The following is a 17,304-nucleotide window of genomic DNA, read 5'->3' as shown; positions in this document are numbered from 1 at the left end:
ATAAAGCTGAATTCAGTTACTGTGGGAGAAAGATACTGAGCTGTTGCATAGGTGTTTAAAGGACAAATATTGTGGAAATGCTTAAATATAAACCTAAGCTTTTGGCTTTGTACTCTAAAGGGCATGTTTAAAGTGTAAGTGGAGCACAGTGCAGTGATTCCTGGTGTAGTGTCGCTCTGGCTAATCCAGCCTTACAACAGTACAGTGCTTCCCAGGTGTCTTACAGGGTTAGGTGCGAGACCAGACTATCCAGCTAGGCTGAGCTTTACTCCCAGCCTGACACAAACATGAGGATGTGGGATTTCTGCAATGCTCTCCTGGTGTTTGCATGACTAATGAAAGTTTTGAACAGCATTTATGACTAAATGGGAGATGAAGCAGAACTGTAAAAAGTAATTCAGAATGATTAATTGTAGCTTCAGGAAGTTATTCAGGCAAAAAAAAAATGCTTCCATTTTCCGAAATCTGCATAAAAGTCCGTGGAATATTGTTTTGGGTAAAGTGAAAGTGATTTTTGAGATCAACATGCTACTTCAGTACCTGTACTAAGGCTACTGTGCTTAGTTCTATCTCAAGCAACATGTTTTCTAGTTTTCTGGGACTTGCTATGGTCACTGTGGTGGGTAAGAATGGGTGTGTTCCAGAGAAGCAAAGCGACTTCTTGGTATTGCTGATGAAGCCGGGTGTCAGGACATTGCTGAAGAATGGAGGACGGGGGACTTGGGGACTGGATCAGGAGCAAAATTTTGGGTTGGGCTATCGGTTTTAGCTTCCAATTCATGTGTGTTTTTGGAGTAGCTGAGATGCATCATCTCTATCTTTAGTGAAGGACTGAGTGTAGGGGGTGTTTCCTGTATTTACAAAAATAGCTCACAGAATATGTGGTGGACTAGTAATAGATAGAATCACTTCTATGTTGTGACAATACGGTTTGATCACAGTAGACTTGTAATGGAGAATCATGCCCTTCTGGTGTTCATTTTGAAGATTGGTGATTAAATTCTTCAGATGTTTGTTCACATCCAAAAATATGTTTTGACAAAAATCCTTCAAGAAGCTGCTTTCTTTTCTTCTGTTGTAAGGACACCTTGAAAACAAAATCTGCCGAGGGGGTAACAAATAACAACTGCTTTTCTCCAAAGCTGAGCCAAGCAGTGCATATAGAACTTGTCAGGTTCTGAGTTGGCATTTAGCATGTTAAAGTGAAAGAGTGGTTAAAAGTTATGGTGTGGAGCAGATTTAACATTGGGCTGAAGGACAGAAGGTGGAGCTTGAAACCAGCATCATCTCCTGAGACCAGTGGACAAAAAAATAACAGAAGGAAACTAACGGAAACGAGTTTTCACTCAATTAAAAATAGACTGTGAGAGTGGGTGCTTCCAGAAATGTGTGATCCACTAACTAGTCCACTGGAAATTGGCAGAGTCTGTGTTCCAGTTTTGGTAATTCCAGGCTTTGGTTTAAGGACTATACTAGAAGTAAACTTAAAATTTAGAAATGGTTTCATGAATGGGAGAAAATACTGTGAGGGAGAAGAAAAGTGGGATTCTTTCCCTTCTCTAAACCTTTCATTAGTATTTAGTTCTGTTGCATCCTTGCTTAGATGGAGTGTGCGTCTAGGCTGGCCGATACAAGATGACCTTGCTCTGTGGAACTGGAAGAACCTCAGATTAACATAGTCTTGAGTTCCTCGTTCTGTTGCTGGGGATGATAGGATGTGCAGTTTTAAGGGACACTAGTCCAGCCCCCTCCTCAGAGCAGAGTCAGCTGTGAGGTCAGACCAGGCTACTTGGGACTTAATCCCATCTGGTCTTGTAAAATTCCACATGCTCCAGTCTCCTTAGTGTTGTGGTGGCCCTTTGCTTAGCTCACTCCAGTTTATCAATGTCTTTCCTGTATTGAGGGACATAAAAAATTGGATGCAGTAATGTAGGTGTGATCTAGTGAGTGTTGAGTAAAGGGGATAGTCTCTTCCTTCTGTCTTCTGGCTGTGCTCGTGTTAGTACAGCGCAGGATGCTGCTAACCTTCTCTGTCATAGTGCACTGCTGGCTCATGCTCTTCTTGCTCTATACCATGATTTCCAGGTTGTTTTCCATAGAGCTGCTCTCCAGCAGTCTGGTGTTGCCAGGATTTCTTCCTTCCCGTGATCGGGGCTTTGCATTTGTCCTTGCTTTATTTCATAAGGAGCCTGTTGGCCCATTCCTCCAGTGTTTGGGTCCCTCCGGCTGGCAGCCCTGCTCTCCAGTGTATTGACAGGTTCCTTCTCACCTGGTGTCATCTCCAGTCTTGGTGAGAGCACACTGCCGTCACCTCCTCCAGGTCATGGATAAAAAGTTGAACAGCAGGTCCCAGGATCAATCCCTGCAGAACTCCACTAGTTGGAGACATACGTGTAGAGAGTGTGTGTGTGGGCCGTGGGGTTTTTTTTGGACTCTCTTTGAAGACGGATGCGGCATTTGCCTTCCTGCAGTGGTTGGGCACCTCTTCCGATTTCCATAACCATTCAAAGATGGTAGAGAGCAGTTTTGGCAAGGACGTAAACCTGGCGTCTCAGCACACTTACAAAGAGCCCATCTTGCCCCGTGGGCTTGTGTGGGTCAGGTTCTCTCAATCAGTCAGTCCCTGACTTGATCTTCATCCACTTGTCCTTCTTGAACTCTTTCCAAGTGCAGAGGCCTGTAGACTTTGTCAGTGAAGAGTGAGAGAAAGCAGAGCTCATGCACCACTGGCCAAATCACACACCCTGTTCAGCAGCTGTCCCACATCTTCCTCCTTGAGCCTTGTACTGCTGAGACAGCAGGAGAAACTTTTCTTGTTACCCTTGATTTGTTGTTGTTGTTGTTGTTGTTGTTGTTGTTTGCACTCCTTTCAAGTGTCAACTGCAGTTGAGCTCTGGCTTCATGAGGCTGAGGGGATGGTGTTGCTGAATTCCTCCTCTTGTAGGCTGTCACGTCTTCCATCTCCTGCATGCCGCCTGCTTGCGTTGGAGCTCTGCCATGAGTTCCCTGCTTAGCCAGGCTGCTCTGCTGACACATCTGCTTGTTTTCCTGGGTGGTAGGATGTTGGGAAACAAAAGATGCTGTATGCGTAGTGTCGACTTGTCTCAGGGGGTTAGAATGTACCCTCTCGAGCACTTGCTCTGCCAGCCCCACCTTGCTGCACTTCTGCGTTGGCACAACCCGTTTTTTGGAAGTTTAATGCAAGGATGCTGGCACTTTTCTCAGGGTTGGTGTGATCATGTGTCCCCAGCTATACAGTAGTATAACTGTACTAAAGAAAGCCCACATGAGGCACATCTGAGCACTTTTAATCTGTTCTCACCCTCTGAAACTACAAAGTCACTGCTTTGAAGTCTGGTATTTGAATGTGGTGCTTCTTGATGCATTCATACATATTTGAGCTATCTGGTTATCACTTGCAGCACGTTTTGTAAAGCCAAACAAACAAAAGAAACAAACCCAGCTGTCTTTCCAAGACTCCACATCCTCCCCTGAGTGACATCTGGGGAGATCGGTTCCATCCTTCTGTGTTATTTACTTGAGGTTTTAAAATTTAATCTCAAAACACTGTTTCCCAGTTCAGGAAAAAATATTCTAAAGTAAAATGCCTTCATACTGAGGTGCTCTGACATAACAGGAGCCAGGTTTAAGTTTAGGTTTTCTTGGGAAGGATACGATGGGGAGAATCTGTGTTAGCTGCTTTCGGAGAGGCAGCTAGTCTGTAGTGAAGTGGAAAATAAGAACTAGCTCTGGTCTCATATGAGATTCCCCAGTGAAACCAGAGCTGTCCGTCAGTAGCGGGAGGGGAATAAGAAACGAGCTAGTGACTGAAGCAGCGCGTCTTGGGGAGCTGGGAAAGGAAGCAAGGACATGGACAGAAAACCAAGTGATGCACAGAAAGAAAATGAGTGCCCTCTTTCATGAAAGGGCTTTTTATCACGGAAACAAAACCAGATTCTTTCTGCTGAAGGAGTGTAGTAGTTTGCTTAAAACTAGGTTTTATGGTCACTTTGTTAATTATTCATCCAGATAAGGACCTACTTGTTTCTTTTTTTTTTTTATCTCTCTCTTGGGTATGTTTGCATTTATGAATATGCAAACTTTTAAAAAGTGGTTTGGTTTTTTTTTTAGTTTGCATCCACTGAAATAGGTTGAAAACTCTTCATACTGTGTCTTTTGCACGATAGCTTTCTAGCAGGCTCTTAACATCATGATAAAGCAAATAACTTGTTTCCTTGCCTGGGATAAACAGTTGATATCAATCATAGTGCTGTGTAAAAACCGCTTCCTTGTATGTTTTCTGGCATGCCCTAAAAGGAAGGTAGTTTGTATTGTTTAGGAGGAGGAAATACGGAGTAAAATTGTGAAGCGGAGAGTATTCCTGAAGAGTGCCCTGTCAGAGGAGTGGTGGAACATGCCTCTTGCAGTGAGGGGCTGTTGTGTGTTAGATAGCCTAGCCTGGTTAGACATGAAAATTAGTAACTGAAGGGCAGGAGGTGGCTGAGGCTGATGGTATTAAATATTTAGAGCAAGATAAGTTAATATATGTTGTCAATTTTGTGTGGGTTGCCTTTTTTTTTTTTTTTTTTAGCACTTAAGGACTGTAAAATGCACTGCTGTATTTTAAAGGTGGTAAGTACAGGCCAAGAGGGAAGGTCTGTATCCTCGTTCTTTGTAGAGAAAGATAGGCATTTGTTATTATCTTAACTAGTGGCAGGTAAAAGTTAACAGGATTGTAATTTCTGGGTTTTAGTACAAACCTATTGTCAAATGCCTACGGTGAATATGAGAAAAATCTGTTAACCATTGTAATCCTGCCACTTTTCAGACCCTTCCTTTTTTTAACCTGTTTGTTTCTGTAAACCCCATTATGTTCCTGCCCTCTCTTCCCTGGTATTTAAGGGCCTGTTTCTGTAAACTTTATTAGGACCTGGTTCTGTTCAGTAGTTTGCTGGAATATTCACGTTTATGTGGCTTTTGTGACAGACTGGAAATCGCTGTAAAGCAGCTGTACTCTGAACCTTCAGAGCAGGTGCTGGTGTGCTGTACCTGGGAGGGGTGTCAGACTCTTCCCCCACCCTCTTAGGAAGGAAAAAGTCATTGCTTACTGTCTGCATGATATTTGTTCCCTCTTAAAATTATCTTTTTTTTCTTGGTCAGATTCTGCAGAAATAAGCCAGGGTCCAGGCGCTAAACATTTTTCTAACTGTTAAATTATTCATTTTCTTAATCAGGGGAAAAGAATCTCAGTAGGTAAGTGATTGTGGACTGACCAGATTTGATCTAAATGATTGACCATCTCTGACTAATAAAACAGAAAATGAATCTTATAAAGAAATGGACAAACCCCCTGCAGTAGGTGTGTATAAGATAGGCCTGCAAAATCCTGATCCGTGTCATCTGTGGGTCTTTAAAGGATAAAGGTGCAGAAGCTGGTATTTAAGATCTCGCCTTTATTGCATTTATTTTTCCTGTGTAGAGTTAAATCCTCCTTGGCTATCAGAGTGATTCACCAGCATAGGTGTGCAGAAGTCTCGTGGCATGAGAGTTTGATCTGTGCTAATGGAGACGTTTAACACTAGGTCTGTAAGAGAGCAGGCGTGGCTCCTGTACGAGGGCTGAAGGATCTCAGGGGATTGGGCTTCTTTAAGAGCTTTAGCAGACAGCAAAAATTAACTGGGACTGTTTATACACAGAGTCTGTTAGGAAACAGGCAATGACATTATTTGGGTTTAGATGAGTTACGGGGCTATTAAGTTGCGCAACAAAGCAGACAAGTGCAGAGGCCGTGCCAGGGCGCGGTCGTTCTGCAGTCGCTGCCGTGAGTGCTGGCAGTAAGAACGCTTGGGCGTTATTCGCAGCTGCCTTCCATCCCCTTTACTTGTGGCTTTTATTCTTACAGTTCTCGATGCCCTCAGTGAACTGACGATTCCTTTTTCAGTGGGTGGAGTTAATCTGCAGTGTCTGTTACAGCCCTTTTCTTCAGTTTCTCTGACATTTTTTGCTAGGATAATCACCATTTGGCTTTTTTTGGGGGGTGGGGGTATATTTGGTGTTCAGAAATGTCTGGAAAGCATAAGAAAAATTCCTTGCCAGCTAAGCATATTGCAGAGCCGTGCTGTGTGACTAAAAAAGGGCTGTATTTCAGAAGAGAATCCTCTGCTTTAACGATTAGCTGTGTCTTCTAGTCTCCTCAAGCCTAACAACAGAGCTTAATTATAGCTTAAAAATAGTATATTGTATATTGTTAAAGTAAAATAGCACGTTCTGCTACGTGTGCCCACAATTTTCTTTAGAAGATCCCATAGATCTGGTTTGAGACAAGAAGTTGTCTGAAAAAAGTGTATCTCTTATTGAATGGGAGTTAATTTCTTGCACTGAGACAGTCTTGAAAGTATTTTAGTTATTTTTATGACTACAGTGGTAAGAACCTCTAATTGTTAGGAAATTGCAACCTGAAATGATTTTAATATGTAGTGTTATAATTGATAGTGGCATTTGTGGAAGTTGGAGTTAGAAGCAGAACAAATAAGTATGCAAATAAATATCCTTTGCCTTAAACCTTTTAAAGATTTGTAGTATTATTATTATCAAATTATTTTTATAAGTGTTAAGAGTAAACTTGTGTAAAGTAATAATACATGAATTGTCTGCATTAAAGAAGAGTTTTCACTCTTTAGTCCCATCCAGTGTTTGGGAGACTTACTGCTCACCAACTACATGCATGTATGAAGGATTGAAAACTTTTTCCCCTCTTGTTTCCAGGAGTGAAGGTTGGAATAGCTGCGCAGAAATGAGTAGCCTGATGATTTCTTACCGAGCAGTTCATCCCTTGACACTTTCTCTCTTTCTGCTGTTTATCCACAAGAGTTTGTACTAATGAACTTTCTTAAATTCTTGCCTTTGTTCTACATGCATCAAGTTTACAAGACTGTTCAGAGTCAGTATTTTAGTCTTGAATTTCTTCCTGCTGATGGATCACCTGCGGCTGTCTGTCCACATTGTCCTTGAAGACAGAGGGATGGCCAAAGTGGCAAATGAAAGAGCATTGAGTTACTATGATGTATGCCAGCCTTCAGAAACTTCTTTGGCTCATTTAAATGTTTGCTCAGTGGATTACGTTGATGTTGAGTTCACTTTTTCTCACTTGCATTTCCTTTAATTGATGGGGATAACTTTCTTGTGTTAGGATTAATTTAAAAAATGTTCTTCCATGTAGGACACAGCTTAGGCTATGGCTTTGTGAACTACGTTACTGCAAAAGATGCTGAAAGAGCAATAAACACACTGAATGGCCTCAGACTTCAGTCAAAAACTATCAAGGTAGGATGTCTAGATTTTTTCAGTCTTCTATGAAAATGGCATTCTAATAAACTTCATTCTGGTTTTAAGGCTTGTGTGCTCTCCAACTGAAAGAAAGGTGGGATCTGAGGAGAGTAGTGAAGTGAGTTGTTAAGCCTCTTGGGTTTTCTAACAGCTTTGTATTCAAAGATCACTTTTTTTCATTGCCACCATTTTTACAGCAGTAAAAAAAAAAGGTTCCAAATTGTTGCCGGGCTTTTGTACTCACATAAATCTCGGATACTTGATGATCTGTATTTTAAATCGTGTTAATGTACATGTACTGCTTTTCCACAATAACAGCTGGTACTTGGTGTAGGAAATCACACCTGCTTAGGTGGTGTTTGTAACTTTCTGTAGTAGCAGAAATTAAGATAGAAAACTGCACTCCAGCTGGTAATGACAGCACAAGTTCGTGGTGTAATTTGTGGTTACTGACAGGTCCAGCATCCAAGTCAGAATTTCAGACAGGGATTCTCCAATGTAGCAAATGTGTTGGTTGGAAGCATCAGTATCAGTTTACTGCTGTCTCTTCATAGCAATGCCATCTGTTGGATAAGACCAAAATGAATGGAATTATATAGGGACACTTGTTCTGGCAATTTTCCCCTACCTTCTCCCTGTTCTGCTTTTTTGGAATCCAATGAAAAATACCTGTGGTATTTAGTGAGGAACAAGTGAAAGTGACTCATAACAAAATAAATTAATAAATATCCTATTTAGACCCTGAACATACCTTTTTTCTTTTCTTTTTAAAGGTTTCCTATGCTCGTCCGAGTTCTGAAGTTATCAAGGATGCTAACTTATATATTAGTGGACTGCCAAGGTCAATGACACAAAAGGATGTAGAAGATATGTTTTCACGTTTTGGACGCATCATCAACTCGCGTGTGCTTGTGGATCAAACTACAGGTGAGTTCTGCTGCGTTAACTTCATAACCCTATATAGCATCTATATAATGTGTTTATTTTTCTGAGACTGGCAGTTCCTAAACTAATTTAGACTTTCACAGACTAGCCATGACATCTGCTGTCAGCCGCTGATGTAATTGTGACGGGATATCCTTTGCCAGTGACTGGTTTTAAACCACAGAATGACTGACGCTGCCTCCTTTGCTAGCTTACGGTCTGCACCTCGTATCCTATTTTATGCTCTTATTGTCAGTTTTACCAGGCTGAGCTGCTGATTTGCCCAATCTGCTCTCTTGTTCTGACACTTGATATTGCTGCAGTGCAGTGTGCTTCTGGGCAGTGTTTGTAAGCTGGAGTGCTAACGTTACCTTTACTTTACACATACCCAACTATTATCCACAGGTAAATTCCAGGCCATAGTTATAAATTAAACAGAAAAACAGTAACGTGTTTTTGTCTTTTATACCAACTTGGAACTCACTCACATGATTTTCTCATACTTTAAAACATTTGAGGTGTCTTGCAGTCCTCTGTGGTTACTGCTAACCAGGAGAATGAACTTAATACACTTAGTACTACCCTCTTGAATTTTCTGAATTTATTTTGTTTATTAAAAAAATGAAGAAGAAAAGGGAGAAGTTGCTTAGTTAAGCACTCAGCTCGGGAGACACCAAAGTTAAGGGTTTCCTTTATAATGTTCATTCTGACTCCATGCTACGATGTGTTTTCACAGAGTTTTAATTTCTTGCCTAATTATTTCAGGCTGTATGACTGAAGAGTGAGGCTTAACCTGTAACCTTAGGTGTTCTGAGTTTTTTTCCGTAGCCCATATGTCATGTATTAATTTGGAGAGGACTTTTACAAATACTTTCATTGATTATGCACGTGCTGTGATAAAATAGAAGGTACTCTAATTCTAACAGTTCCACATTTAGCACTTATATCCAGTAGTACGTACACTTACACGCAGTAGTTAAGCAGCAACTTTCATGCTTGGTGAGGAATCTACTGTAACTTAGAGCAGGCCATCAGCAGCTCTTGGTGGGATTAATCTGACTAAATGCTAAAGTCTACAATGTAAGTATCTCCACCAGAGCTAGCTCCTCCTGTAGGCATCTGCTTTTCGGTGTTTTAATTTGGTCAGACCGCACTGTGAGTGTGTTTGTGTGTAAGAGAAATTGGAGGTAACTGGATCTGGATACTGACACTGTAGATGCTCCAATGCTGAGTGAGGAAAACTCTATCCTTCCTTTCTTTGAGAGAAGGATTAATTTCCTCCATCTCTGATATCTTTCTGGTTCTGTCTAGAGCTACTTACCGAGGCGGCAACTATAGGTAGAAGCAAGAAAAAAGCTTCTAGAGCACAGAAAACAAGTGTCTGGAGCACTTAATACGAGTGTCCAAAATAGTCATCCTTCTCTAGCTGCCAGTGCAGTCTAGACTAGACAGCTAGCATCTGTCTGGGGCACAGCTCTAAAATGAAATGACAAGAGTTATACAATTAAAATCTCTCCAGGAATAGTATAGTTTTCATTGAGTGCGCTGAGGCATGATGCTGTCTAATTCAGTGTCAGCTCAGAATATACTGCTTGCTTTCAACTAACCTGAATAATGTATTGTTTGAAGGATGTGTTTACATTATGAAGTTTAATGCATGCGTAGCCTAAGTTTCCTTTTGCTTCATGAATGTAGTTATGCCTTGGCCTTAAAACCTGTGTTTCATATCTTGATCTAGTCCCAGTTAAGACAAATTTTAATTTGTGCCTTTAGACATACCTTCTCAGCAGAGGTTGTTCTCTAGCTTTTGAGAATTAGTCTGTTAAAAATATGCCTCCTGCAATATTTATATTTTTAAATGAACACTATGATAGATGAGGTGAGCAGCGCCAAGATGAACAGCATGGAAGTGGAGAAGACATAACAGTGTGGTGGGCTCTGGGATAGTCCTTGCTGACTTCTGGGTGATGCTGCTGTTCTGTGCCTTTCCAGAGTGGGGCATGTGCTTCCTCCTGGCACAGAAAGGCTAATCTCAATGGTACTGGGGCATATAGTGCTGTCAGCTCTCGTTCGATGAGCCAATCTGGTCCAGCCCTCTGTTTTGGAAGTAACTAGTAAGAAATCAAAAATGGAATAACTTTTTCACAGGTTGACTCCTTTCCAGGTCACTCTAGAAACACCAGCTGCACAGTTGGTGGGAGCCATCTCCTGCCGTTGTTCGGCAGTTCTTTTCTTCAAAAAGTGCAGTGATGTAGGAAACGGGCTTTCTGTGTGACTCTGCATACTTAACAACAAGCTGAGTTGTTATTTATGGAACTTCTCCCAGTGCCCCAAATGTGAATACACCTTTCCTAGAGACCGTTCTGTGGGTAGTTGTAGGGGTTGGATTCCCTTTTACTTGTTTGCTGCACGCCCAGGGTTTTGTCATGCTGCATTTCCTTCTGTGAAGTACAGGAAATAATGTTCAGTTGTTACAGACAACTTTGTGATTTATGATGTTTAAACAACTTCTGAAACTGTCTTTGAAGATTTCCCTGTGTGAATATAGAGTAGAGACAACATGAAAGCATTGGATATTCAGAAAGCCAACTGTATCCTGGGCTGCATCAAAAGCAGCATGGCCAGCAGGTTGAGGGGGGCGATTCTGCCCCTCTGCTGTGCTCTGGTGAGATCCTACCTGCAGGGCTGCGTCCAGCTCTGGGGCCCCCAGCGTAAGAAAGACATGGGCCTGCTCGAGTGGGTCCAGAGGAGGCCATGAAGATGCTCAGGGGCTGGAGCACCTCCCCTGTGAGGACAGGCTGAGAGAGTTGGGGTTGTTCAGCCTGGAGAAGAGAAGGCTCCGGGGGACCTTCTAGCAGCCTCCCAGTGCTGAAAGGGGGCTGCAGGAAAGGTGAGGAGGGACTCTTGATCAGGGAGTGTAGTGATAGGTTGAGGGGTGATGGATTCAAACTGAAAGAGGGGAGATTTAGATTAGATGTCAGGAAGAAATTCTTCACTGCAAGGGTGGTGAGGCCCTGGCACAGGCTGCCCAGAGCAGCCGTGGCTGCCCCCTCCCTGGCAGTGCTCAAGGCCAGGCTGGATGGGGCTGGGAGGAACCTGGTCTGGTGGGAGGTGTCCCTGCCCATGGCAGGGAGGTTGGAACTGGGTGATCTTTAAGGTCCCTCCCAACCCAAACCATTCTGTGATTCTATGATATGGCCCATTCTGAGACAGAGCTGGTAAAGTCCTAGAATTAGTCTAGCCATAATATCTGCTTTAGAATGAAATTTTAAACAAAATGTCCCCTTCTAGCTTCACTGAGATAAGCAGCATTTCCAGACTGTGGTCAAGTCACAGATGAGAAGTGGGGTGGGGGAAGAGATCTCCTAAGGCATAATTTTTATCTCAGTCAGAAGGAGAACAGCGTCCAGTGGCTGGGGTCTGGAACTAGGAAAAACGTGTGCTAATGTTTACCAGCAGTGTAATTGTTTCAGTACAGTTACCAAGATGTGATTCTTAATCCGTTTTTAATGAAATAAAAATAAGATGTGACAGCTAGGAATAACGGATGTGCTGTAGATGAAATAGTGATGTCTTCATTACAACAGGTTAACCTGCTTTGTTATAGTTAGACCTCCGTGCCCTCGTCTCTGAACCAGCGGGTGTTTTCAGCATGGAAAACTGAAAACATTTGCAAAAATCTGTGTCAATTTTGTGTTTGCAGATGCATTTTAGTGATAAAGTACTCACAGCTAAGGGGTTTTGTTTTGTTTTTAACCAACTGGAAGTAATTTTTTGTGTGTGTGGAATTCATTTCAAGTGTTGGGAGGTTGTTTTTTTTTAAAGTGTTTTAGTGACTGTGGTTGTTAAAGCTGAAATGAATGTGTTAATTTGTCTTTTGTTTCTTAATTTTGTACTTTGTCCTCTAGCTGCTGAAGAAATATTAGTAAATGTAGAGAACTTGAAAGCTGTGACCATAGAAATATTTAACTTTTTGTTTTTTGCTTTCAAAGTTATTTTGAGTTTATCCTGAACTTCAATTTTTTTTATTTTTTTTTTTTATTGGTTTGGTTAAAAGGTTTGTCCAGAGGGGTCGCATTTATCCGGTTTGACAAAAGGTCAGAAGCAGAAGAGGCAATTACAAATTTCAATGGTCACAAACCCCCAGGTTCCTCCGAACCCATTACAGTGAAGTTTGCAGCCAATCCTAACCAGAACAAAAATGTGGCACTGTTATCGCAGCTGTGTCATTCACCAGCTAGACGGTTTGGAGGGCCAGTGCATCACCAGGCGCAAAGATTCAGGTAGGTTAGGAAGAATAATGCATTTAAGGCTGTACTGCTATTCCCGTGTCCGTCTGGGAAACTGTACTCTTGCAGCTGTGCAGTAATATCTTCATTGCAGCATGTGTGAATGAATACATAGTGCACTGTATGTCCTGCAGTGTTATGTAAATAAACTGTTGAATTAAAATATGTTTAAAGTAAAATCTTACTTGTAAAATTTATGTTTAAGTTAATTATGTAAAGGTACATACACTATGGTGTCCATTTCTACAAATGAGTGTATAGTGAGTTGGTAGAAAGTAGCAGATTCCAGGTGGGTATTGGTAGATGCCTGTCTCAACAGATCCCCATTCTGTAGTATCTGAATGCAGCTATAATTTGGCAACTTAATTAAAGCTCTGAACCATTGGTTCCAGCAGGGAGGTGTCACAGTAAAATAGAAAAACCTTGTTTCTGATTAAGAGGTTCTGTGGGATTTCTGCCCACATCTTGCTGTGCAATGTTGTGTCTTTCCTGAAGTCCCCGTCAGTTCAGTAAGTTGAGTAATTGGGACGTTGTCTGCTTCCAGGGCTGTGGAAGATAACGTGTGTTTTGCTGTTGAGAATTGCCTCAGTTCCTTTGAATACGAGTTGCTTGAATTTGAATTGCCTTAGTTGCTTAAAGGAGGATGTTGATAGTTGGATTGTGCTCTGGAAAATGCATTATATTTACTGTCTTGTAGATAAGGAATTGGCTTTGTTATGAGATGCGTTCATGAGAATTTGAGAGCAGTGTTTCCTTGTTGAGATTTTTTTTTTTCCCCCTTCCTCTGAGGTATCCAGTTAGCTCAGTAAAATTGGACTGAAAACTGAGAGCTTTTTGCAGTACTCGTGTTCCAGTAGTGCTGTGACCTTTCCATAATGCTTTAGTTCAGCGCTTTAAGAACAGCTAGGTGTAATGTATCTCCAGTGAGAATTAGTGCTTTATAGTTATCTCTTGTTTTACACTAAGGGGGATTGAACAGGCTGCCCGCAGGGACTGGGGAGTGTCCATCCTTGGAGGGGCTCAAAACTTGGCTGGAATGGGCCTGAGCAACCTGCTCTAGGTGCCCCTGCTTTGAGCAGGGAGGTTTACTAGAGGATTTCCAGAGGTCCCTGCCAGCCTCAGCTGTTACCCGGTTCTTTTCAGCTGTAGCCTAGGCCAGTTGGATGGAGGCAGCTCCTCAAACAAAGCTTCATTTCCCTGAAGCACTCATCCAGATCTCCACACCCGAACCTTGTGAGCCGCACCGAGGAATGAAATTTTACCTTGTGGCAGTGTTACAAAACTTGCACGTCTGTCTTTGCATCAGCCAGGGCTTTGGCGCGTCCTGGTCCTAGTAAAGTCCTAAGGCTTGTGTCTCATGTTCTCATTCTTAATGTAGTTGGACATTTTCATCATCATTCTTCCCCTTAAAATTTGTAACAGAACTTAGATGCATCAGAATAAGCAGTACAAATAATATTCATATCAATAAATAAGATGCCAAATAACTTTAATTCTGTCCTGTAGTGATCACTCAGTAACACTAAAAATTATTAATGTATTTCTGTTAATAATTGCAGGTGGAACTAAATTTTAATGCCCAGTTTGTTCTTTGTTCTTTTGTTGTCCCGTTAAGAGCAGCATTAATGTTATCTGCGTGCATTTCCTATGCTTCCCTAGGTGTAGGTTTTCACAAGTGGGGATAAGATGAAAGAAAATGTTCTGTCTTTTTCTGTTCCATTCCTGCTCCTGTGGTAACTGTGTCCACTCCTGTTGTCTGTGCCCAGTGCTCATTTGTCAACACATTCTGGCCACCTTCTGTTCCCAGTTATAGCCTTGCTGATGGACCAAGGGCCGAAGGCTTTTAGGGACTACCAGTTGGCAGAGGTAGTAACAGAGCAGTGCTGGGCTAAGCCATGCTGTTATGAATATGCTCTGGAGACAAGATTCACCAGTTGCCTTGAAGACAAGAACTGTCCATTTCCCTTGCTAGAACTTTAACCCTTACTATAAAACTAACTTCCCTCCATCACACGTGCATGCATGCACGTATGTACACACATCATCCCACAGCCCTTCTTATTTTCTTCCCACCTTTGGTGTTAACTGCAGGTTTTTCTAGTGAGTCTTCCTTAAAGGATGCTGAACTTTGAGTTATAGTTATCCATACTGTGGTAAAGCTTAGGAACCTTAGTTTGGACTGGGTGTTCTTTGTTTTGTAGTAAACAAAACATGATGAAAGGATAAGCTGCTTCCAAAGAGCTCACGGGCTGTATAAATACAGTTGTAGCCTCTGCTATATAGAGGTTGACTTCTTAAACCGACATTTTGATTACACATCATCTTGTTCCATCATATCCCTGTAAATCCAGGATTAAACCTTTAGTATCTCTAATTTGTAATTATTAATTTCCTACAGATATCACTCAGACCCTTTGTTTAATGTTCTTTTAATCCTTTGTAGTTTCTGTGGTATCTGTGGCCATCAGGCACTGGACCTAATGTCCTGTCCCACTGGAGTGCTGGGTTGGCCTGCTAATTCCGAGACACGGTCCAAAGTGTGCTCTGTTTCTATCCAGAGGGAATGATGCTGCAGTGTGGGATTGCATTTGGAGGATAGATAGAACATCTTGGGCAAGGGTTTCTCTGGACTATAAATTTGTTTACTCAAACAGAATAGCAGGCCTTTAGGTGTCAAAGGGATGAAATGAAGGAGTTTAGCTCCTAGAACTTGAGAGGGCTGGCCAAAGCCTCGGGAAGTCCTGTGCTTCTACAGTTCACCAGAGCTTTATACTGGAAGAATGTTCTTTCAAATCTGGAAAATATTCCCAGTTCAGCTGGTTTTGCTTTCAGATTTATTCAGAGTTTGAGCCAGTTCCCACTTATTTTTTTAATGGGCATACTGCTATTGATACCAGAGTCCGTGAGTTAAGCCTAAAATGCCTGAAGGGGAGTTGTCATTTCTTGATAATGCTTTGATTGAGGGGAAATGCGAGAAGACTCTGGAGTGTTTAATCCTGTTGCTGATATTATTGTTTGGACAGCTTCCATGCATCAGTTTTGTTTCACTCCAGTGAAATTGTTTAAATTTTCAATTTTTAAGCCAATTTGTAATTTGGATGCAAGTTGTCTGTGTTGATAATGCCACAGAAGAACACATTTCATCCAGAGTAGTACTTCATCAAAGTTCTGGAAGAATATGGTGCTGAAACCCTTTATTTTGATGGCTGCTGCTCTCTGATGTGTGGCTGTTTGATTTAATGCCATATTATTTCAAGCGTAAAGCTTGTATCAGTGAATTCTCAACAAGAGTTGTTTGGTGCACAGTAGATTGTTCCTATCTATATTATGGTATAGGAGACAAGGTTGCTTGTGGGGAAAACAGTGGACGTGACCAGGGTCAGTGTAGTTGAACTCCTGCTCTTTGTGGAACTATTCAAAACTAAAAAGATGCCAAGCTCATGTGCAAAGGCGACAAGCTAATATTAAAATAAGATTCCTGCTTATTACCACTGCGTAAGCTGTGGGATTGCTCTTACCTGTGACGCTGTATGTAGCTGCTCAGGACTATGTTCTCAGAATTCAGTAAAAAGATTTTATAGGGCTTCCATAGAACTAAAAATAAATTGTTTTCATTTAGGAGTGTCATTTCTGATATTATGTCCTCTAGTGTGTTAAAATAATCCCAGAATCTATTAAATGAAGCGGTCTGTCTCATAACAGCAGAACAAAAGGTTGCTTATATAAATGAGAAGCTTATAAAGTGAAAAATTACAATTAAAAATATACTGTGTAGATACTTAATGTCACAAGATGTTAGAGTTTTGAGGTCAGCATGACTTAAAAGACCCATCTATGGTAGATGGTAACATCATCTACAGATGTTGAGGGAGGATTGAAAAAGAAATGTGGAGAAGACAGTATAAAAATAAATACAACAAAAATGAGGACACCAGCAGTGTGATAAGACTGAGATCGTTCAAGTTACAATATTAATGGAGTTTTTAAAACATTTTCTCTGAAGTGTCTTGGATCTCTGTGGGCTTTAGTGTTGTTTGCCCCAGTCATAGTCCTTTAAACATCTTTAATAAATAGAACTTCTAGAGTTATATTAAATTCATGTGGTCAAAAAAATCTTTTCCTGTAGGACAAAGAGGTATTATGTGTCAGCTGCTCTGTGCCCGGCTGCGTGCAGGCCGTTGTCCCAAGCTAACCGGGAGATCTCCCGGCCCTCTTGGGCAGGCCTCCAGGCCAGGATACATGTAGAGGTGTCTCGGCTCAGGTGAATTGCCGTGGGAGCCCCCTGCACTCCTCCTGAGCGCTCTCCCTCATGCCAGGTGGCCTGTGTGATGCTTCCACGTGGATGCAAGTCTAAATGTAAATCTGGCCTTCCACATAGGTCTAACCCTGTACCACGTTTACTGCCACTTTGGCAAATTTCTGTTTCAATGGTTGCTTTTTAACCAACCAGACACTCTTGTGAAAGGTTTCTTTTTCATGTGACCTTGCCAAGTATAGCTCCAGGATCATGTTAGAGCTGTACAAGAGGAATGTTGTGTGTGAGGTGATAGTTCCTACAGTAGTTTTTTTGAAATGACTTTTCAAGTCTTTTAGGGGTGTGTTTACCCTGGGGGTGTGTTTTTTGTAAACCTGTAACATTTCTATGAGTCAAAGCAGGAAGAGAGGAGAATCTGTTTGAAAATTAGTGTATCCGAAGAACAGAGGTGCTTGCTCTTTTAAATTATTTTGCCTGGAATGTGCATTTAGACTTGTTGTCTTCCTGTGT

The 17,304-nt window shown here is 41.6% G+C and overlaps 1 protein-coding gene across 2 annotated transcripts in view; it reads left to right on the top strand.

The window, feature by feature from the left end:
* ELAVL1 (ELAV like RNA binding protein 1) overlaps positions 1-17,304 on the top strand; it is a 40,090-nt gene that overhangs the window by 18,798 nt on the left and 3,988 nt on the right. For both annotated transcript variants that reach the window (XM_086477679.1, XM_086477678.1), the window contains exons 3-5: positions 7,220-7,323; positions 8,100-8,253; positions 12,308-12,533. In XM_086477679.1, the coding sequence (XP_086333805.1) occupies positions 7,220-7,323; positions 8,100-8,253; positions 12,308-12,533 (484 nt within the window). The remainder of the gene's footprint in view (positions 1-7,219; positions 7,324-8,099; positions 8,254-12,307; positions 12,534-17,304) is intronic.

The sequence above is a fragment of the Leptosomus discolor genome, chromosome 24 (assembly GCF_034619465.1).
Source record: "Leptosomus discolor isolate bLepDis1 chromosome 24, bLepDis1.hap2, whole genome shotgun sequence".
NCBI lineage: Eukaryota > Metazoa > Chordata > Aves > Leptosomiformes > Leptosomidae > Leptosomus > Leptosomus discolor.
This window is presented reverse-complemented; position numbering and strand designations above follow the sequence as displayed.